General features: G+C 39.3%; 1 protein-coding gene across 1 annotated transcript in view; it reads left to right on the plus strand.

Moving 5' to 3' along the window:
* Positions 1 to 1,666: 1,666 nt before the first annotated feature.
* The window catches only part of ADGRG6 (adhesion G protein-coupled receptor G6), a 130,138-nt gene continuing 109,111 nt past the window's right edge, over positions 1,667 to 22,693 (plus strand). The window contains exons 1-2 of the mRNA XM_037144953.2: positions 1,667 to 1,976; positions 9,180 to 9,280. Coding sequence (XP_037000848.2) covers positions 1,975 to 1,976; positions 9,180 to 9,280 — 103 coding nt within the window. The 5' untranslated portion in view covers positions 1,667 to 1,974. The remainder of the gene's footprint in view (positions 1,977 to 9,179; positions 9,281 to 22,693) is intronic.

The raw sequence follows: 22,693 nt of genomic DNA on the forward strand, positions 1-22,693 counted from the left end.
AAGTTAGAGCTCTAGCATTTCAGGGACTGACTCTGGCAGTACACAAGGGTAAGGAAACTCCTTTCCAAGTGTGAATCCTTTTACTCTCTTCTCATCTTCAGGGAGGTGTGTCCAGATTCCTTAGCCAAGCAGCTACATTCAAGTTAGGAGCCAGGGTGTTCGGGCAGTGGACTTTCCCCAATGAGTAACTAGATTTGCATTTGCAAAGTGATTGTACTGAATAAAATGTTATGTGAACATCTTCCCATCCCCTTGTTAATATCCCTTCTTTTTTTTTTTAAGTGCAGATTTTAAAAGGAAGTATGACTTAACTAGCCTTATCCCAGTGAACCAGCAGACAGTGTTCTGGCTGTAGGGTCCCAGGCCAAACTGTGGTGGGGCAGTTCCTCCCTAGTCCTGCCAAGTCTGGCTTTCCCACTCTCAGACCCTTGAGGCTGTTTCCACATCACAGAAACTGACCTATTCACCACTACAGTCCCCCCGCCCCCCAGTTCTTTCTATAAAGGATTTGAATAATTCAGATTGAGGGCAAAGGAAAGGTTTAAAGTGTTACCACTCCTGGAGTTATCTAGATGCGTTTAAACAGAAGACAAAATTCTAGTCCAAGAGTATGAACCGCTACTTGTGAAACTATATATAGGCGTCAACAAATCAGTGGGTCTATTTCTGTGGTGGGCATAGGTATACTGAAACTGCTTCCTGCTCGGCTACCTCTTAAAGCGGCTCTTCGCCCCGGTTGGAGAGGTGCCGGTTGGGGCACTCAACCCCCCTATTCCCTATTCCCGCCATCCCCTCTAGCGCTCAAGAGACCAAGACATGTGGTGATGGTATAGGGTGGCCGAGTGTCTTCTGAAGACAGATGGGACTCCCCACGCCGATTATGGGAGTGGGAGAGAGAGAGAGAGAGAGAGAGAGAGAGAGAGAGAGAGAGAGATGAAAAAAAAAGGGGGGGAAAGGCAGAAACAGAAAAGGGGGGGTGGAGAAAAGGGACAGAAAAGTAAAAATAGCCTGGAACTTGGCACAGGGGTCCCGCGCGTAGACTCCGGTGGGCTGGGAGCACGGAATCCCACCGGGCAGGGAGGAGATGTCCACCACGTCGCCCGTACGCCCAGCTTCTCAGTGCTGGCTGGAAGGGTCTCTAGGATTCGGAGCTGCCGGCTCTCGAGTGACAAGGGTCCGCGCGGTGCCGTCCCGCCACTGGGCGCTGAGCCTGGCCCGGAGCCACTCTCCCACCCCCACTCCGCCCTCTCAACGCCCTCCTCTCTGCCAGTTCGGGGAGCGCCTCTCCCGCTTTGGAGGCAGACTTCTGGCTTTCTGGCGATCTTGGGTGGGGCAGCTGTGCCTGCGGGACGCCCCCGCCGCTGAGCGCCGATCCCGGGCCGCCCCAGGGCCGCAGGGGCCCGGCCAGACGCCGAGCTCCTCCGCCGGGGCAGACGCACCTGAACCCCCACTGCGGGCCAAGCCTCGGCGCTAGAAGCGCGGGCTGGAAGCGCGGGCGGCCCCCGGGGCAGAGTGAGCCCGCGGGGGAAGGGGGGGGGATCAGAGCCTCAACCAGTGAACACGTGCCGCCCCAGGCCGGCGGGGGCGAGGACTTGCGGAGTCAGGCTCCTCCACCCACCCGCCCACCTCCGCCCGCTCAGAGCTCACAGCCCCAGCTGCCTCCAGCTTCTTGCTCTAACTTCCTCCAACTTCACTTAAGAACGAACCTGCCGCCCCGCCCTCCCCCAGGCAGCCGCGACCCGCACTTGAACTTCGCAGCGCGACCTTCCACCTCGCGCAGCCCTTTGCGCGGGCGACCTGCGGCCGCTGGGAGCCCCGATGAACTCGCCGGAAAGAGCGTGACGGAGGGTCGGACCGCAGCGCTCCGCCCGGGCGCCAGGGGTCTCCTTTGGGGAACTGGGAGCAGCAGAGCCTGGGAAAGACTGGGGAGGATGACGGTTCGGCACTTGGGGACCTCAGCGCAGTAATGCCAACATGTAAGTCTCACCTTTCAGCTCAGAATTCCATCACACCTTTACCTGTATCACCCCTCCCCCCCAGCCCCTTCAACCAAATGATTTTGTAAGAACTTGGACTGTATTGACAAAATAAACCGGTTTGTCTTCAGTTTGCCCCCAGGCACTGAGGAATGAGCTGGTATTGCCAGAAGAAGCTGTGACATTTGTGTGTGGCTTGCTTTTTTTTTTTTTTTTTCAGGGAGAGGAGGTAAACCTCACATTTGGGCGGTGTAAAGCATAATAAAAAGGGCAGGGCTTCAAGAATGGGCAAAGCGTGTTTTCGATTCAAATTAAACAAGGAGTAACAGGCCAGGTTCCTCCATCCTGGGGCCTTGGCCAGCCAAGAAAGCGCTCTCCTGGATCAACACCTGGAGGCTTGGAAGGTACTGGTATGCGGAGACATTGTTGACTTTACACATTGTCACCCGTGACTGTAGAAGTTATAATTGCATCTTCGGGTTATTAGAATGATTTTTTTTAAAGCGGGCAGAAAAGGTTCTTTATTGTACTTTGTAGATTAAAAAGTAACTAAGGAATATGTCGTTTATGTGATGAGGTCTGTGGCAGGACTTGTATGGGATTAGAAGTGGGGGGAAGGATATAAGGCAAAGGAAAGGTTAGAGAAACCTAGTACTAGGTTTACTTTCATGGAATTGCCATCCGACTGCTGAGGTGCCTTGGAGCAGCCCTGCAGTGGGGCCACAGAGTGCTGTCTGGCCTTCCAGAATGGAAAAAAAAGGAAGGTTCTCAAAAGGGCCAAGCTTATTTTTGTGGCCAACTCAGAAGTTCCTTTTTCTTGTAATATGTAATTTTACCTCTGGTGTTTTATTTAATCTTGGGCAGACATCCTGGTAGACATTTTTCTCCTTTCCACTGACTAATATACAAGAGTTTCTAGAAATTGATAGTCACCCTCCCTCCCCCAACTACTGGATCCTTATTTATTTCCAACTAAATTTCCTCTTTCAGGTACTCCCTGGGAAAAAGATACATTCCTCAGGCCCTTTCTTTCCCTTTTTTGCACCTTTACTTCCCCAAGCTCCTACTACACATTTTTTAAAATAGGAAAAAGAGTAATGCCTAGTATTCTGTAACTCTGTTCCTGTTAGTGACCAGTGTACTCAGAAAAAACCACTTATTTTTGTTAAGATTGCATGTGAAGTAATTTCGCACCTGTGAGTTTTGAAGTTTATGTAGTGGAATCGTCAAGGGAAAGCCTGAAATAACTTTTCTTTAGAACACGGCCAACCATCTCATATAAGAGTAGTTCTCCTATGAAGGGGACACATTTTTAATGAATGCGAGTTTGTTTTAAACTTCATTTTTTCCTGAAAATAGTGTAGGATTTTTAACGGTGGATGCTTTCAGTTTTTTCAGGTAATGTAGATCTTAGGAGGGAAAAAAGCATGTTACAGGTAAAAACAAAGTATGAATATAGCAATTTAAAAAAAAAGATGTGAAAATGATCCACAGGTAATGGAAAAATGTCCTGATTGTGAAATTAAGTTATCTAATTCCTTTGAATCTGCACATGATTTAAAAATTTGATGTCATTATAGAGTAAAGGCATGAATAATCACATAAAGTATAGAGTTTAGTACCCTGATTTGAGTTCTATATTGGGCTTTGTGGCTGAAAGTTGTTACATTTCTTGCCAGATAATAACTTTTTTTTTCATTTTGCTGTTTATAATTCATATGGAATGGTTTAAGATGGTCCAATTTTTTTTTTGGATATTAGTATGTTAGAATATATGGAAATAACACCAACCTTTCCAAGGTAAATATTTCTGCTGACTTCTTGATAAAAAGTTAAAATGAGGAACTAAACTATATTATCTTTTAAATTTTAATAGATTCAAGTAACAAACTAAACTATTCAAATATATTCTCTGCCTACTACTTACAGGGAAGGAGTATATACAATCACACTCAAGTCCTGAAATTACAGACGTGCAAATAGATTTTGCAGTTATAGTTACTACATGTTTTTCATACCCTAAGAAATTTAGCAGGTTTAACAAGACTTGCATTAATTGGTCTCAAGCTGCATGAAGCTACTGTTCCATTTATGGCTTATATAAATTACATGGCATTGTGCTTTTCCAATGTGAATGGTGAATGAGGCTATTGTGTCTTGGTTTATGGGAAATATTAGAAGCTTGTAGTTTTACTGCCTAACTGGACACATAACTCTGATTTCTGGAAATAATGATTTGAAATAGAATCAGTTTATATATTAAAAATAAACTGAAAACTGCCTCCTTAAACCTGATCATTTTTTTAACTGCCCGTATCTTCCAGAGTTTACTTTTCTGATTGGATGATTAAAAGCTTCTAAAAACTATTTAGACTTTAGACAAAACAGAAAAAGACTTTGTTCAATGTGTGTGGCAATGCACGGGCAAAACCTTTTCTCTTTGCATTTTCATTTCTAAATATGTGACATTATTACATTATCTGCATTGGATGCATATTGAGGTGATAAAACTTAAAGGACACTTCAATTGCAACTAAAAATGCCAACAAAACTGCAGTGGGGCTACCTAAGTCTCATCCTACTTCCTTTTATACGCATAGCTCAGGGTGGGATTACTCAGTTTTATCTCAAGGGAGTCAAGATTACTTCAAGATTGCTGTATTTAAAACATTTATAGCAAGAATGATGAAGGTTTAACATATTCGGTATAGAATTGGTAAATCACATATCAGTAAGAAAAACATTTACACTGTCATAGAACACTAACAAATAACTTAGACGTGCCAATCCAAATGAAGGAAATCCAAATGAGACACTACTTCTCTCAAACGGCAATGATTAAAACAATAATGATGAGTGTGATGAGCGTGTCATAGGATAAACATTCCTACACTCCATTGTAAATGCATATGTGTATTTAACTTTACTTAAAAATAATTTTAAACCTACAGAAAAGTTGCAGGAAGAGTACAGAGAACACCTGTATGCTCTCATACAGAATCACTCGTTATAAATATTTGCATTATTCATTTTATCATTTTCCTTCCTCTCTTCTTCCCTCCACCCTGTACACACACACACACACACACACACACACACACACACTAATTTTTCCCAAAACATATGAGAGTAAGTTACATAATCAGGGATTTAAGGTTTACTTTTTTTTTACTGAAACTTTCATTGAGATATTTATAGATTCACATGCTGCTGTGAGAAATAATACAGAGAGACCTTGAGTCCCCTCTACCCAGTTTCTCCTGTTGATAACATTTCACAAAACTCTAGCATAATATCACAATTACAGGTACTCCTGTGTGTGTGTTTCTCAGGGTTGCCATTTAATTTCGTCTGTGGTACAAGCCAGTTACACATGTTACAGCCCAAGGAAGGGTCAAGATTTGTGCAGGTTTGAAGAGCAAACCTTTCTACCTTTCGAAGCGAGGTGATCCCAACTTAATGAAAGAACTTGAATAAGAGAATAGTGCTTTACCTTTCCATTCTTTGCTTAGGCTCAGGAACATGATCTTTAACTAGAAAAAGAAATACAGTTATAAGCAGACCTGAATAAACCAGATTCCCGTTTTTTTCACTCTGAAAGATTTAAGGTACGCTCTGTGCTACTCTTCATGCCCCTTTGTGACAGGAGTTGCCGTAGAAATACAGTTGGGATGTGAAGAATGAAGTTAATTCTAATTATTGCTGGTGTTATTAGAACTATTAGCATATCAGCTTCTCCACTAACTTCCGAAGTGCTTCACTACTTTCTCTTTCAACTGATGTTTAGGGGGGTGGGTGGGGTGGTAGGGGTGTTTTAAAAATTATTTCAGTGATGCATGTAGATTAAGTCATATCCACAAAGGGTTATACTCACATTTAAAGTAATTCCTATAAGAGGGCGAAGTGTCCAAGCTTCCTGAGACAGGACTCGAGCACATTGTATTTTGTAACCTAAACAGATTGAAAAGGAGAAGCAAGTCTGCAACCACGGTAGCTAGTTTCTGAAACAGGTGAGTTGCAGACCAGGTGACAGCGGGTAGTGGGGGGTCTTTTGTCTCTGCCACCACTGATTACAAACAAGCTCTTGGGCAAGTGGTTTACCACCATACTACTTCCACCTGTGAGATGACAGGTGTTATTGTATAACTGTTAGATTCTTTTCAGATTATAAAGTCTGCGACTCTCTCTTACTGAAAAATATTCTTGCTGTCTTCAATAGAACTTGGAGGCCAAGACCCAAGTGGCACAAGGTTGTACTCTGTTTTTTGTTTTGTTATTTTTGTAGTTCTTATTTGGAACCCTAGTAACCCTGTTCAGGATTTTCCATTGCGAGAAAGTTGTTTAAATCTCAGGCATGTGTCTTTGCTGAGTGATCCCCTGAGAAGACGCACAGTGCTTTCCTTCCTGTGTTCTATTCTTAATTTATTTATTTCTGTTCTTCAGTAAACAGTAAAGTGCACAAAAGTTGGCGTGTCACATGGTTTATGTTCGGTTACAAGGGCTTGCCCTGTCCCCCATCCATTTTCTGTGCAAAACAATCGAGTCTTCAGAACTGGAACGCAACAAGCCCCCAGTTGTCCGGTAGATTGCAGGCAGCTTTTGTAAGACAGCTTCAGGTTTGGATATGGAATCCATAAATGTCAGAACCTCTTATAGCTGAAGAAAGTTGTGTGAGCCCATGAAACAAATGGTATTGAGTGTTGCCAAGCTAATGAATGTAACTCACTGAACACTGTTGAGAGAGCATGTGGACCTAAAAGGGAGCCATGAGTCACTTATTGATAGAGGAGGAATGTCTCCTACCACAAAGATGAAGAAACTCGGTATTCTCTTGGGCTGATCCTCCCTCTGTTAGTATCTGTAAGGCTGGCAGGCCAGGTCTGTTTGGTCTGCTCCTTTATTTCTTGGGGCTTTGGATTCTTCCTCTGTGAGATGAGGAGATTAGGCTTCATCTTTGGCCCTTCCAGGTCTAAAGGAATAGCATATTCTTTTGAACATTTTATTTTTTATTGATGGTGAAATGTGGTTGTTTCCCCCGCCCCTGCCCACCACCACTCTTGCATATATAATTGAGCTTCTGTTTTAGCAGCACACTCATGCATCATCAGCATGAATGGGGAACACCTCATTCTTCCAGCATCAATGATGAGTCAACTTTTCATGTAACAGAAGCATATCATTTACCCCTTTTAAAGCCCTTGCTAAATGCCATGCAGTTTATCTCTAGTTCTTTTTGGTAGATAATATTCTATCTGCAGAAGAGAAAAGATGCTGTGAGTTCTGCCTCCCAAACCACACAGTTGATAGAGGCTCCAGGACATCACTCTGTGCTGTTGCCTAGTTCACATCCATTATCATGATGATGACATGCTGTACCAGATTGCTCGTCATAAGCAGTAATACTGCTCTTCATTTCAAATATTCTGGGTGGATGTATTAGAAAGCATATCTTTCATACAAAAAGTATCTTCAGACCTGAAACTTGCCTTAATTTAGAATTTGTACTTCGAGCTGTGTGATGCTGGAAATTCTAGTTTGGTGAATATAAAAACATGGTATGAATATTAGACACTACTTGAAGTTTTTGTATTCATGGCCAAATGATTAATTTATTATATTTCTGTTCCCAGGTGATCCTAGAAGTGGCCACAAAGTCAGTTCATTGGTGTTGGTTTATCCCATTAATCCTGTTGTCCATTCTTAAGTCTTTTCTTTTGACTTTACTGTTGACAGAATAACCACACTTATATTAGAATGCCTGGGTTGATGGTAATAATAGTAGTAACTAATATTTACTGAGTGCTTACTGGGTGTCAGTCACTGTTCTTAAAAGACATAGTCTGATTTAATCATTCAGTAACTCCATGGACTAGATTCCATTGCTGTTCCTAACTTACGGGTGAAAAATAGGAAGTACAAGGTGACCAAGTAAATTTCCCAAGGGTTACATGGTTTATAAGTAGCAAACCCAGGTTAATTTGACTCTAGGTTATGTTCTTTTGGCTACTTAGGTGGCCTCTAATAGTAACAATACAGATTGAAAATGTAGGCTTGAGGCAAGTACAGGAATCATTTGAGGTCTGTTTTTACTTGAGTATTTCTCTTCTCACCTGTAGTTCAGTTTTTTGGGAGTCATATGTTAGGCGCAGCCTTTTGACTGCACAGTAAGCAGCACCCCAACTCCTGGGTTGTTCAAGGCTCAACTCTACTGTGACCCTAAAGTATCTTATTAGTTGTCCCTCCTTTTAGAAGTAAAATGATTTTCAGTTACCACTTGTAACCAAAGTAACTAACTCCTTTTGGGGATAGAAGATCTGGGGATTCCTGACTGCCACTTCTCTAGCCTTCAGCTTCATGACTTCCTTGTCACCAGTCCATTTAGGGTCCCTTTTGGTGACTGACTTGCATACTCGCGGCCTCCTTCACTGGCCTGCCTCTCGTGATGGAGCCCCATCAATGAAAGGCATCAAACCATGGTTTTGAGCCAAGATAATATGGCTGTTCCTAGCTAAACCATTAATAAGCATAATTTTGAGTTTAAAGACAAGACAGTTATACAGATAGTTATTTAAGAGTTGTTAAAGCACCACCCCTCCATCTAATATCATTTACCATTTTCTATAATATTTGGTGTTTATTAGCCATATAAAAACATTGATAACTAGATAAAGAAGTTAATCTTTTAGGATGTTAATGCTTCAATGCTTCATTCTAGGGGCAATTTAGTTTAATTTTAATTATCTCCATTTGTGAAGCAGCAGACATTATATAACGAAAATTTTCCATAAAGTCTAAATTCCTGGGAGATTATACGGGATGTTGATATAATTATCCTCTTGCTGCCCAGACAGACACGTGACTGGTGATGTTGAACTCTGAAGCTGAAATTGCTTTATTTTTTAAAATAATTTTCTTCTTGAATTACACAAATATTTCCCCATCTTCATACAGAGATAACCTGTTATAATTTCTCTGGTAAGGTAGGTGCCACCAGGTGGCAAGTAAAAGAAATATATGTTTTTCTTTCATCTGATCAGTCTAAAGGGGGTGATTAGTTTATTATCTTTATTTAGAAGCAAGACTGCGATAGGTTTGTTTTCTGCATCCCGCTGCACACCTGTGCATTTACCACTGTCCTAATAAGGCTGTCCTCATGCTTTATCAAATTCCAAGTGTCCTGATGGTCGCCTTCCTCCACTGCAGGATGTCTCACTCAGGTCGGATGTGGAGCTGCCGTTGGAAGTGGAAGCCAAGTTCCATCTTGTTCTTATTGGCTTTCACTATCGTCTGTGTTCCTCGTTCAGGTAAGTAAGACTTTTTCTATTCGAAGCCTTCAATTTAATAATGATTGCATTGTCTTCCGATTAGGTGTGCTATTTAATTAAGCACAACTTTATTTGAGGTTATTCTTTTCTGTTTCTGTCCTCAGTGGCTTTTTCTGTCTATGGCCTCTTTTCCTCTCTGAATTCTGTGTGAATAGTCTCACTTTGATCATTGTTTTACTTTCTAAAGAGTGTTTTTCCATAATCTCCACTGCATTTCTTTTAGCTCTATTTATTTATCTAGCTCATGTTGAGTGATGAGATAGCTACATATCCAGCATTAAAAATGCACTAGCTGTTCTTCCGCCATTGAATAAATATGCAGTACTTCATTTTTCTCTTTTCAAGTTTTTATATACTTATTTATAGAAAGTACAGACTTTCCTATTTTTATTTATCTGGATTTCATTGCCATGTATGAGACAAGGATTTGAAGTGAAGTAGTTTTTCCATGAAGTTTAAAATGATATAAAATAGTTAACTTTAATTGCATTATTTTTGGAATTAAAATATTTAATTTTTGCAGTTACCATTGTTTTCCTAAAATTTGAAACAAGATTCTTTTAGCTTTGTTGAAAGCTAAATTTTCCATAAACAGCTAATTATATGAATAAGCCAATCAGAAGCTGAGGAATGTAAGTGATGTTCAAAAGTAAACTGTTTTTTCCATTTATATGGTTTTGTTACTTAGAAAACTGCGTTTCTTTTAAGGTCATTTTATTTTACTAATTTTTAATTGCTTTATTCAGTTTACATTTTCCTTTAGAATGAAATCATTACTCATGAAGTTTTATGAATTTATTACTTGGACTTTAACCAATATTTCATACTTCCCATATTTACAATATATCTCTATGTTATTATAAATTATACATTTAATGAATCACAGTAATAAGTTGTCCACTAAAATTGGTTATTTATGAATCAAGAAATGTAACTTGTATTTACTCTATAAATACTGTTTTTCTAAGCCATTAGGTAATTTTAGGGGTTTCAGCTACTTATTTGGAAAATCCCTGGCTCTTGTTTAATGACTTCAAGACAAAACTGATCTTTGAGTTCATTTCTTTGTGTATTCGTTTCAATTTCATTATAAAATCATTCTTTATATTACATTTATCACCAGAAAAGATAATTAGAGGAAACAAACTTAGTAAAGGATCTGAAAAATGACATGTACATTGGATTTTTTGGTTGTACAGTGTTCAACAATTTCTTAACTTTCAAAATTGATACTTGAAGAAGCAATTCCATGATGTTAGATAAATTAGGATATTAAAATCAGTTGTGGTATTTTTAGTTTCATTTTGTTAGGTCATGGCTTTTGTAAATTTTTAAGTGCTCTTGAAACATTAAATTGGGATTTTTCATTTCAGTTGTCAACATTTTAATTGATATATTCACATTCATTATTTTTAATCATTCGAATACATGAAGTAAAAGACATATGAAGGGGGACCCACCAAAATGGAATTTATTTATAAAAAATGGTGTATTTATTCCTACATGTTTAAACTTCAGTCACCTTCAAAGTCCTCTCCATTTGATGCAATACCTATTGAGACTTTTTTCCACTGCTCAAAACAGTTTTTTTTTAAGATTTTATTTATTTATCTTTAGAGGGGAAGAGAAGGAGAGAGAAAGAGAAATACAACGTATGGTTGCTTCTTGTGCATCCCCTGCTAGGAACTGGCCTGCAACCCAGGCATGTGCCCTGACTGGGAATCGAACCGCGAGCCTTTGGTTTGCAGGCCTGCACTCAGTCCACTGAGCTACACCATCCAGGGCTCAAAACAGTTTTTGAACTCAAGTTTGATGCCTTTTAGTGCTTCTGCCATTTTTTGTTTCCCCTCTTCCAAAGTTTCCCTTTGAGCACTTTTTCCATCCAGGTGAATAAGGTGGGTGGGGCAAGAGTTTCATGCCATTTTTGGTCAAAAACTGCTGAACACTCAGCATGGTGTGGGCAGGTGCGCTGGTAAATCATCCATCACGAAATGGGCAAATATATTGACAGAGTCTTCAAAAAATTCACTAAAGCTGAACACAGCCTCTCACAACAATGCCAGCTGATGCGCTGATCCAGATGGGTTCCTGGAACACTCACTTAGCAGGGGGAGGCCTGTAGTACGAGGGGCCTGCCCTCCAGAAGATAATTCCTGTTGTTTTAGGTCCCCCCTCATATTATAGACTACTTAAAAAGAGTCAGCTGTGCTGGGACTAGGATGAGAGACAAGGGAAAGCACCAAGTACGCTATATTTATGGAGGCCCTCACTCTCAAGGTCACAGGGATCAAAATGTTTTTAAGTTGCTGTCTCACACAATAAACTTTTCTTAGAAATTTCTTTCATTACCCAACACTTTGTGTGCACCAGGAAATAAGGCTTTTGCGGCAGCCAGTTGCTATGTTTACTGATGAAGCCAAACACTTTCGTATCCATATATCTGTAAACGTGATTTACTTAAAACGTCAGGACCTCACATGAATATATGAACTCAAAAAATATTTTAGGGGTCTTTATTGAAATTTTAATATACATTTTTTTGCTTTATAAGTAACTCAGCACAGTTAACATATTGCATATTAAAACTTTAGAGATACCTAATTTTCAAAGTTCTATCTTTAAATCATAGTGTAACACCGCTATATTTTTAAGAACATTTAGTGCTTAACTGTGATGATGTTTCTGTGCATAGGCACTCTGACTTTCTTCACTTCTCCCGATGGCCCCTAGGTGGTCTTACTGAGTCTACTGGCTTTAAATGATACTTGATGTCAATGTCTGGTGAATCCATGTTGCTAATCCCAGCCCCTCCTGCACTCCAGAGCCACCTCTTGGGTTGCCTAACCTCATCAACACTTCAGTATATAATAGGCTTCAAACTTCACATGTGTAAACAAGATTCTTGATTCCTACATCTTAACTGCTTCACTTCCAGTCATTACAATCCATCCCACCATCCTGCTGTTCTCTCATATCCTCACTATTTTCTAGATACATCAGCCTTTCTATTCCTTAATTGTGCCTTCTAGTACCCTCTTCTCTCTAACCTACACATACTTGGTTTTTTTTTGATACTCAGATCTTATTTAGTATCACCTGAGATAAGCCCTCCCCTCTCCAATTCAAAGGAATATCATATTATCAGTATCGTATTATCCTTTAGTGATAGTCTGCAGATTTTGGTTGCTCTCTTGATAATGTTTTGTTAATTTGACTTCGATGGCTAGGTGTGAGGGTTGGCAAAACCTTTATTGATTGTTAAGATTGATGCTTAGTTCAGATGATTAAAAATTAGAATCTTTTTAATTCAGATAATATCCATAGTTTAATTTGTGTAACAGAATTGCAGCACTAACTCTCCCAGTTAGTAAGTTAACACCTATACTTTCATAGGGCATTTACAAAGCAAATAACATACAAGGTTTGTGTCCTTCAGGATTTTAAAAAGAAATGTAGAAAAAGAATGTGGTATTTGTTGCCAAGTGATGAATGTAACTTTTAACAAGAGCTACAATAAAACCGAAGCTGAATATTTCAGCTGGTCCTGTGGAAGTGCAAATTACAAAACCCACTAAACTGACAATACTTAGAAAAGTTGATAAAATCTAGTATTACCAACAATTCTGGAGAAAGGGCACACGCTAACTAACTGTTGGTTCCATCATTTGGTGAAGTCACTGGGCCACATTTTTTAAAAAGTAAGAATGTGTATTCTCTGTGACACCATTCTCACATGTAGGCATCTGTTCCATAGAAGTAAAAAAAACCATAACATACATATAGAAAAATACATGCTGCTATTTTAACTGTAACATTGTAATAGCAAGCATTGATAAACACTCTAGTTATTCATCAACAAGGAAGTGCTTATATAAGTAACTGTTTTTACATTAGTAGCATGACATACAGTTCAGTCATTGAAAACAATGTAGTCAAATTGTGTATATTAGCTTGGAAAGATGTTTATGATGATATTAAATTATAAAGCAAATTGCAGAACCATATGAGATTATCCCAGATTTGTAATAGTTTTTGTTACAAGCCTGGGATATGTTATGCATACATATATTCTTGAATAAGACTGTATAAACCTATTAATAAAACATGAAATGATGCACAAGAGGCTTTGAAATGGGTTATCTCCAGGGCATAGAATTAGGTAGGTACCTCAGGGTTGGAGTGAAAAGAAGGAAGTCCGTGGGACTTTACACAACTCCGAATTATTTGCCTTGTTACAATCAGCATAAGTTACTGCAGTACTTTGGACCCCCCACCCAAAAAAAAAAACAGTCAAAATTCTTTGGTTTAAAAACAAAAGAAACTACATTAAAAACGTGACCAGAGAGACCGTTGAAGGGTATGCATATCATACTTCTCTGTTAGTCACTGAACCATTGCTCTGGCTCTTCCTTCACTTGATAAGAATGTCTGAAAGGTGTTTCAGATAATAAGCTCCTTTTCTGTAGCATGGCAGTCCATGACTCTGCAGATGAATGATGAATCCCCAGTAGACAGAGGTTCTGGCTTCAAGTGGAGGGGGAAATGTGCAGGCAGGAGCCAGTGAATCCCTAAGCAACCAGGGGCCTGTTGCCCCACAGATAACCTCAGTCCTGGGCACTGATGGGAGGCACCGCTCTGCTCTCCTGAAAAGTGATGATATCAGCAGATTAGCTCAAGGCTCAGTGTTATTCTGGTACCTCTGATACATAACTAAAAGGGGAAATGTTTCTAAAAGTACAATCTGTCTTGAATCGTGATCTTTCTGGCCCAGAGCACCACACAGTTCTCGAAGGCAAGTGACTGGGCAAAAGGAATCTTGTGTTTCTTTTTCGTTTGTGTGTCCGTTTTTCTCTGTTACAGAATGATCAGTGAATCTGTGCTATCAATTACGTGGCAGTCCGTATTGTTAGACATGTCATTTTATACATACATTTATATTTGATGGAAATGATTTCAAATGCATAAAAAATTATCCCTTTATAAATCCAGCAGGTTTTTAATCCATTTTCATTTTCATATGTGCTTAAAATGACTAAATAAATATATCCTAAAGGTCAAAAATAAGATATAATTATGCAGACTGTTCTTGTTAAGTGAAAAAGAGCCAGAATTAACAATTGAGTAACAGAAGATTGTAAAATATAATACTTTTTTTCAGTCAGGGTCGAAGTGCTCCCAGTTATACTGTGTGAAGCTTCTAGCTGCAGGGTTGTTGCTCCATTTTGCAAGTGAGCTTGGACGAGCCCAGGCAACTGAATAAACAAACCCTAGAAAGTTGCATGCAGACATTTTTGGGGGGTGTCACCCTCGATAATTTTCTTCATATACCTTTGAGAGGACCTGAATTTGGTGTAGTTAATATGAAATCCTGCACTGGTGTCATCAATTCAATTACATAAAAATGGATTGGGAGTGGACAATCCATTCAATTACATTTCAGACATTCAATTACATAAAAATGGACTTGTCTGTCACCACAGTGCCACTTTCAAGTGACTAAGCAGTATGATGGGGGATACAGCCAAAGCTGATACCCCCCAATGGGGACAGTAAGAGAGGATGTCAGCAAAGAGTCCTGCTTCTCACTGGCTGGGGCACCCTCGCCTCCAGGGTGGCTGTCAAGCTGTAGAGGTCACAGCAGGTGGGTCTCTGCAGGTGGGTCCACCTGACGCTGGGCCTCGAACTATCTGAGGAATGTCTCGGGGCCTGTCTGTCTCCACCTGTCATGTGAAACCTCTGGCGGGGCAGAGGAATGGCTGACGCATGCCCTTTGCGTCAGACACAACCTTTTTGCTTTTGTGTAAACACTTGTTTTTCTTTTTAAGACTAAAAATGCTGCTGAATAAAAATAAATGAGAGAAATGGCATATTTACTTTGGAGTAGTAAAGTCAGTAGGAATAAGATGGTGGTCTCTAGATATTTGAAAAGCGGTCATTTGGGAGTAACAGGCTTGTTCCAAGTACCTGAAAAAGCAGAAAGGATGATCGAGTCTGTGCTTCAAGGTCCAAGTAATGCTCCTGGTTATTGGTCACCAAAAAATAGAACAGCTGTCTTTCAAATTCCTCGCTGTACTCAGGACATGAAAAAGGAATCTCAGTAATGAAGAGGAATTTGACTAAAAACCCTGACGGCTTCCTCGGCCTACTGTCAAAGCGTAGAGTGTGAGTGTGTGTGTGTGTGTGTGTGTGTGTGTGTTACATAATCTGTTTTTTATAGATGCAGAATGCTATATTGTATTTCTTTTACCTAAAAAGTTTTACCTTAAAGTTTCTTCTTTGTGCATTTTCTTTCAACTTTAGCAGGTAATTTTTATACTGACTTAGAGATTAGCCTGGTAACTATCCTGGACAAGATAACCCTGAGGAACTCTAGACTTTGGCAGGTACAAAATTTTTTGCCATTTCCAAATTAATAATTCTTTAAGGAATTTACATTTTATTTTCAGCGAATAGAATACATGTTCTTTGTTACTATTCCTACTAAGACTGCAACATCATAGTATTCAGTAAGTAAAGAATGTGGAAAAGAGAAAAATGGAAAAGAGCCCAAAATGGAAACAGTAACTTATCTTAGTTTTAATGAGTAAATACATTTTACAGGAAGGGGCAGCAGGAGAGGACAGTATGGAGGTGAGAGGAGAAAATATGTCAATCACACAATAAGCAGGAAGGCCCAGTGTTCAGATCATTCTTGCTCCTTCACTGAACTGGGATGCGCAGACACCTGAGCAGAAAGCGAGGTTGTTTGTCAGCGTGTGGGCAGCAGCTGCCCCCCGTTCCGATGAACTCTGTCCACCACATCCCAGAGCAGCAGCAGAGGTTTAGAAGGGGAGTAAAGTCGTCCCATAGGAATGATGTTGCCACCAGATTTCCATGTGAAAGACTAATTATCCTGATTTTAAAAATGTGAGAAATATGCCCAGGTAATACCTTTACATAAGCTCCCTTCTCTGGAAAATAATTCGAATTACAATGATTGCATGTCAGCACATCTCAGTATACGGTCATTCCTAAACTAGCTTCGTCCTGAACTTGGGGTTTAAAAATGATATACTTTTTTTAAAAAACTCCAAAATTTTCTTCAATAAGTCAACTATGAAGAGTCAGGAAAGAAGTCTCTTGGTAATGTATTCTGCTCGAGTGTTCACAGTGGAGGCCAGGAAATGGATGGTGTCAACACTCTTAAAATTCAGATTTTTTTCTTTTTAAAATTACACTAATTATTCTTATTGATCTGAGCAAAGCAACAGGAATGAACTAATACTCATAATTTTTCCAAATCTCCAAACAGAAGGATCTTTTTAGAAGATTTTTTATCTGGTCAAAGCTTTAAAGAATATTGTTGAAGTAAAATGCATATCTGAAAAAAATACTCTGCGAATGTCAATCACTGCTTTTAAATACACCCACAGTTCCCACTTTCATTTATGTTTTCCCTTAAACATATGCACAGAAATGTGGCATGAAAACAGTCGACACTGGCCCCTCATGAGTGTAAGTAATGGTTTTGCGGGCTACTGGCTTTATGGAACACAACTCAAGGCAGAGGATTAGAGTGTTCTGGTCATAGTGATTTTAGTAGCTTCAGTAAGGGTAGCTGAGGGCCGAAGAGCTGGACTTTAAGAGATATTTTGCCTCCGTGTGGGTTTTGTTAAGAGAGAAGTACACTCACGAAGGCATGGTGGAGCGTGGCCACCACCCTGCCTGCACGGCCTTACATAGACTGTACACACCAGGTGGGTCCTGGCTGGCTGCTCAGAGGTCAGGACTGGCTCGTTACTGAGACTGCCAGCCACGTCTCTCTTTAGAATGGCAACCTGAGAATCGGTTATGTGTAGGAAGTTCAGGACCACAACTACTGTTACGGTACTGCTGAGGTACAAATATTTCAGTAAACATTAAGGTTGGTTCTTCTCTCAGAACCTTCACTATGTTGACGCGGGGCTTTTTCCTCCAAGAGCAGCACACCCTGATACTTTCCTTGGTGTTTGGTTAAGACTCTCTTTATTTCTCATCATCTGACTTGCTTACATGTCGCGTGCACACACACACCACACACTACAGAGGTCTGTGTCTCTTAGTAACTATTTCAGAATTTTTTTTCCTCTAAATTCTCATTTCTTTTTTAAAAAATTGAGGTATAATCGACACATAACATTAACACGATGCAGCCTTTTCTTGTATTCAAGGTGGCATCTGTTAACAAGCACAGCGCTGTCTGTGATTGTGCTGACAGGGAAAAGGTTTTCAGTAAATAAATGCTCAGTGAATGAATCAAATCGCTTTCCCAGCTTCCTTCTGTGACTGGATTTTCCTTAGCAGAGTAAGTCTAACAGATCTGAGGGTAAGGTATCCTTAATCAGAGCCTTTTTCCTTTCCCCAATATTATTAAAGTAAGCTAAACATTTGTGAGAGCATTTAAGTACCAAAAGAATTACAGAAAACATTGAGTTAGTATTGTATGCTTAGACACATTCAAAAGCTAAGGCTGTGCCATGATAATATCATAATAATATTTGAGATGTGTGTGTACCAGATTTTTTCACACATATAGACCAGCCTCCTTTGAAAGTCCTGGCTCTGCAGAGTTCATCGTGGTCCTCAGTGTGCAGATGACCAACACGAGACAGAAAGGATGCACTGTGGTGTGTGTGTGGTAGAACTGCAGTGGTGTTATCTATCGAGGGATAACGAGAGCTCTCAGAAGAATTATTACGGAGGAGGTAATATCTCAACTGCGTTGGCTAGTGGGAGTGTTGAAAAAAATAACTGACAAACGGTGTGGCTTTAGCATTGACCACCTGGAGAGATTTTTCTGCAGTCAGATTGGATGTAAAATCTAATGCAACTGTGGGAGTGGTCTGTGCCCATAGTGTGTCGGCCCTGATGAGCATACAAAGCAAGAGGAAGAAAGGTGGGAATGGATATAGACATGGGCCATGTAGGCAGAAAAGGTGGGCAAATGCACAAATACATCAAAAGGGATTTTGTGGAAGGATACATAGAGCAAGCATAATGTCATTTCTTTCAAGGTCATTTTGTTCTAATGTTGAGATGCCACAGGAACTTAACTCTTGTTTGTATCAATTAGCCTGTAGTAAAATTGGTTCTGTTGTACATCCTTTTGCTTAAAGCCACAGAACCAATTGATGATGATAAGTGAGGGCCTACTGTGCTTCCTGTATGAGAATAGAGAGTCTCTGTAGGAGGGAGTAAGGAGTGAGGTTAGACAGGTGGGTGGGAGGCCAGACCACAGAAAAGCTGAAGATAGTAACAGAACTTCAGGCACCCCTGAGGCCTCCTCTTTCTTGCTCAGACCCATGCTTAGTTGTGACCAAAGGCTGCTGAATTTAAATTAAAAATGTCTTCTGGATCTCTATCACTCCTGATTCTGTCTCTCATGTCCACCAGGTGTACCATGCACACTCCTGAGTCATACTCCTGCACCCAGTGTTTCTGTGAAGCAACGATACCTGAATTTCAGTAACTTTATTGCTCCCTCCCTTTGTAATGTCCTACTAAGTACCTGCCAAATAGCAGGACACCCACTAAATATTGAATGAGCACAGAAATTAAAGACTGTATATATTTTTGCTAAGCAAAATGAGGATTTAGACATGGGTGTTCAATTATTTAAGAGAAGAAATTTATTCTTAGCTTTGGTATTATGTTGAGTTTTAAAAACTAATGGGTCAGCCTTTCTGTCTTTGTGAAAGACCAACTGCTTGAGAGAGGACATTTCATAAAATTTTACCATAATTATTTGTGCCCCAAAAAGAATGTTGTCTCTAAAAGAGTGAAATAACCAGAATACTATATGCTTACTTATTCCAAGGGCTAAGCTTCTCATGGAAACACATTTTATTTTATTTGTGTATTAATTAATCCTCACCTGAGGATATGTATTTTTATTATTGATTTTAGAAAGAAAAGGATGGGGGAGAGAGAGAGCGAGAAACATCGATGTCAGAGAGAAGCGTCAGTTGGTTGCCTCCTGTAGCCACCCCAGTCAGGGATCGAACCTGCAGCCTAGCTGTGTGCCCTGACCAGGATCAAACCCAGGACCTTTTGATGCATGGGGGGATACTCCAACCAAGGGAGCAACCCAGCCAGGGCTGGAAATACATTTTTAAAGTGCCAAACTAATCTCATCATTATTGAAATGTACAATTAAAAAATAACTAGTTTTGTAAAAAATATTAAAAAGTGATTATTTTGTAACTGTTTTCAGCTATTCCCCCCTTTCCTCGTGGGAGAGCTTCCCCACAATTATCCCCATTATTTTATCTTCATTTATACCTTCCCCTGCTCAACCTACAAACATACTCAGAACAAAAACAGCTTTTCAAAACTAGCAAAAAGTGTCCGCCTCCCCTCACTGCTTTCACTGTCCTAGGAAATTTTTTATTTGTCTTTCTCTTCATTTCTGAATGTCTTGAAAGAGTGGTCTGCATCTGGATTTATTACTTTGTCACTTAAAAAAAATAGATGCTTCTATTTTGGGGATTCACTGAAAAGTATCAACTTGTGTGCATGTGTGTGTGTAAACAATTATGTTATGGTTTTCTAAAGAGCTCCTGAGTATCTGAACTTCTCCAAAGACTTTTATTTTAAAATATTTAACAGTTGGAACATACTTACTGCAATAATATTTGTTATTTAGGAGACAGGAAAACACTTTCTTCATAGACAATTTGTTTTAGGATAAAATCTGGTCCAAAATGAGATGACTGACGATTTAAAATTTAGTCTATTTACATTCAACCTATGGAATATGCTTCTCCCATCAAGGCATGCTTCAGGTCGTTCCTCCCCTTTCTTCTGACTTCCTAGCAGCTTATATCATTTCTTGTGTTTTATTTCTCATTTAAATCAGATTTGCATCCTGATTTTCTCAGGGGGCTCTGTTTCCAATCCCTACTTCTTTCCTTTTGAATACTTTTTACTATTCCCATCATGCCTTAAAAATGTTTATGTAACAGTTGTCAGGATATTTATTTCAAAGTGGTTGGTTGAAGCAAAACCAAGAGATCTGTCTTTATTGTCTGTCTACTGTATTTGCCTGGCTGTACCGTGCAACAGCCTCTATCCTTGTTATAATTGTGTTTGAAAACAACTTTGAACTGGGGATTTCTGGCAGGTTTCTATTTAAAACTCCTATTTGTGGGAAGCAAAGATATATGACATGTAAAGATTTGTGCTGTTGGTTACAACTTAATTGTTGTGGTCAGGACGTACAGTTTAACAGGCTTTGTGAGAGCAATTGTCTTGTAGCTCTGAGGGCAGAGTATCTAAACTAAACCGATTTTGTTGTTCACGTGGAAGCAAAAAGTTAGATTTGAAATCTAATAATAAAATTGATCATGTGTAATTTTGTTTTCCTTATCTTTCAAGAAGAACTTTTCATTTTTTTCAAAAGTAAGACCTTAGTTACTTCCAAGCATTTTACAATTTTAATAATCCTAGTCAGAAATGAAATCAGAAAATACATTAAAGGCTATTTCAGCTTAAAAATACCAGTGAATTCTGTATTGCTTGGGAGGAAAATGTGCTTTTATAAAATAAGTTAAATCAGTGTTGGATTTGATTTAAACTTGAACTGCACATACTTGCACATCAAGGAATTTTTCGATGCATCGAACTAATGATGAGAGTGAAAAGTTGGTTTGCTATCAGCGCCGCTGCTAACGTGACTCTCTGGGTAACTCGATCCATGAGTAACATGAGTTAAATGCTGACTCCAAAATGAAATTTCACAAAGATGTTCACTCACACTCAGCGATACCTGCTTGGTGTGCTTTGGGGCTTTGATCCTTGTGGGCTCTGTGTAGGAGGAGACAGTTAATACACATGGTGAAAATGGTTTGCCTGTTATTTCACATTCTGTTTCTGGCAAAATCAGGCAGAGAATGGCTAGAAGTGGTTACACTGGAGAGATGATTTCTGTTTTCCTGACTGACTGCCTAGCCTCGTTGTCCCCTGATAAAAAATTAGCTTCGGCTCTCATTTACTCAGTACATGAGTGTGGCATAGCTCTCTTTGAAAATCTTCAGTAAGTTGAGAAAGGGTCCTGTGAATTTGATTTGTTACTTTGCATTGTTCTCTCTCTGTAAATTTAATATATGTTATAATAGCTGGCTGTCAAAAAGCTAATAAATTTAATAATATCTATTAAGTTTTTAAAAATTCTTTGACCAGGAGGAGCCTGTGGGTAGTAACACAAAGGATTTCCATTGCACGAGTGGTTACAGTAATTAAATATTAAAGGCAACCTAAATATCCAGCAATAGAGGATTTGATAAATTATGGTATGTTTACATAGTAAATTGGCACACATATTCCTGAATTTATTTTTTCAAATATTTAGTGAAATGGAATAAAGATTAAGATGTAATTGAAAAGAGCAGGACACACCATGAGTAGTACATTTTTTTTAAACAGTAATCTCAGTTTCAAAAAAGCCCAACAGAATAAAAAGAACTCCGGCGAGACAGCAGTCTCTGTTCCCAGGTTCGGGTAACCCCTCCCAGCTTCTCTTTGTTTCCAGCTGTGAGTATGGATTGATTTTGTAATGATGTAAAAAGAATCAATGCATACACATTGTTGTTTTTATAGTTTCTTATAAGGTTATGATTATACTCCTTGATTATATATATGTATGTGTGTGTGTGTGTATAATGTGAACATACAATGCTCACTGGTTATATATGTTTTTAAAATTCCCCAATCTTAATTCTAGTGGTTAAAGTTTTTACATAAGAAAACTCATTTCAATAGTGGTAATCTCAGCCTGAAAACTGGAAACTACCACTTTGTCTCTGCTGGGTTGCCTAGAATTAAAGAGGTTGAAAAACTAGTTTTAGTGAAGATGGTGAACCACTGAAATTTTCATACTTTGCTGGAGCAAGTAAAAAATCATATAAGCACCTTGGGAAATAGTTTAGTAGTTTCTTAAAAGTAGGTGTTCATTGCAAGTATGTGATTTAATAGTTATATTATGGGGTGTTTATTCAAAAGAAATGAAAACAATTGTCCACAAAAGGACTTCTATGCGATTTCCATAGTATTATTATTGATAATAGCCTCCAAACTGGAAAAAATCCAAATGTTCATCAACATATGACTGGATAAATAGGTTTTGTTATGCTGATAAAATAAAACACTACTCTGCAAAAAAACCCCACAAATTTCTGATATATGCAGTAACATGAATGGGGTTCTCTAAAACATGTTGAACAAGGAAAAGAGATATAGAGTACATAGTGTCTGATCTTATTTCTATGGAATTCTAGAATAGGCAAAACTAAGCTATACTGATAGGGGTCAGAATAGTTATTGCCTCAAGGGAGCAACTGAATAGAAAGAGACAGAGAAAGATTCACTGGGTTGATG

Source organism: Artibeus jamaicensis, unplaced genomic scaffold, assembly GCF_021234435.1.
Source record: "Artibeus jamaicensis isolate MK-2021 breed Jamaican fruit bat unplaced genomic scaffold, CSHL_Jam_final contig_3176, whole genome shotgun sequence".
Lineage (NCBI taxonomy): Eukaryota > Metazoa > Chordata > Mammalia > Chiroptera > Phyllostomidae > Artibeus > Artibeus jamaicensis.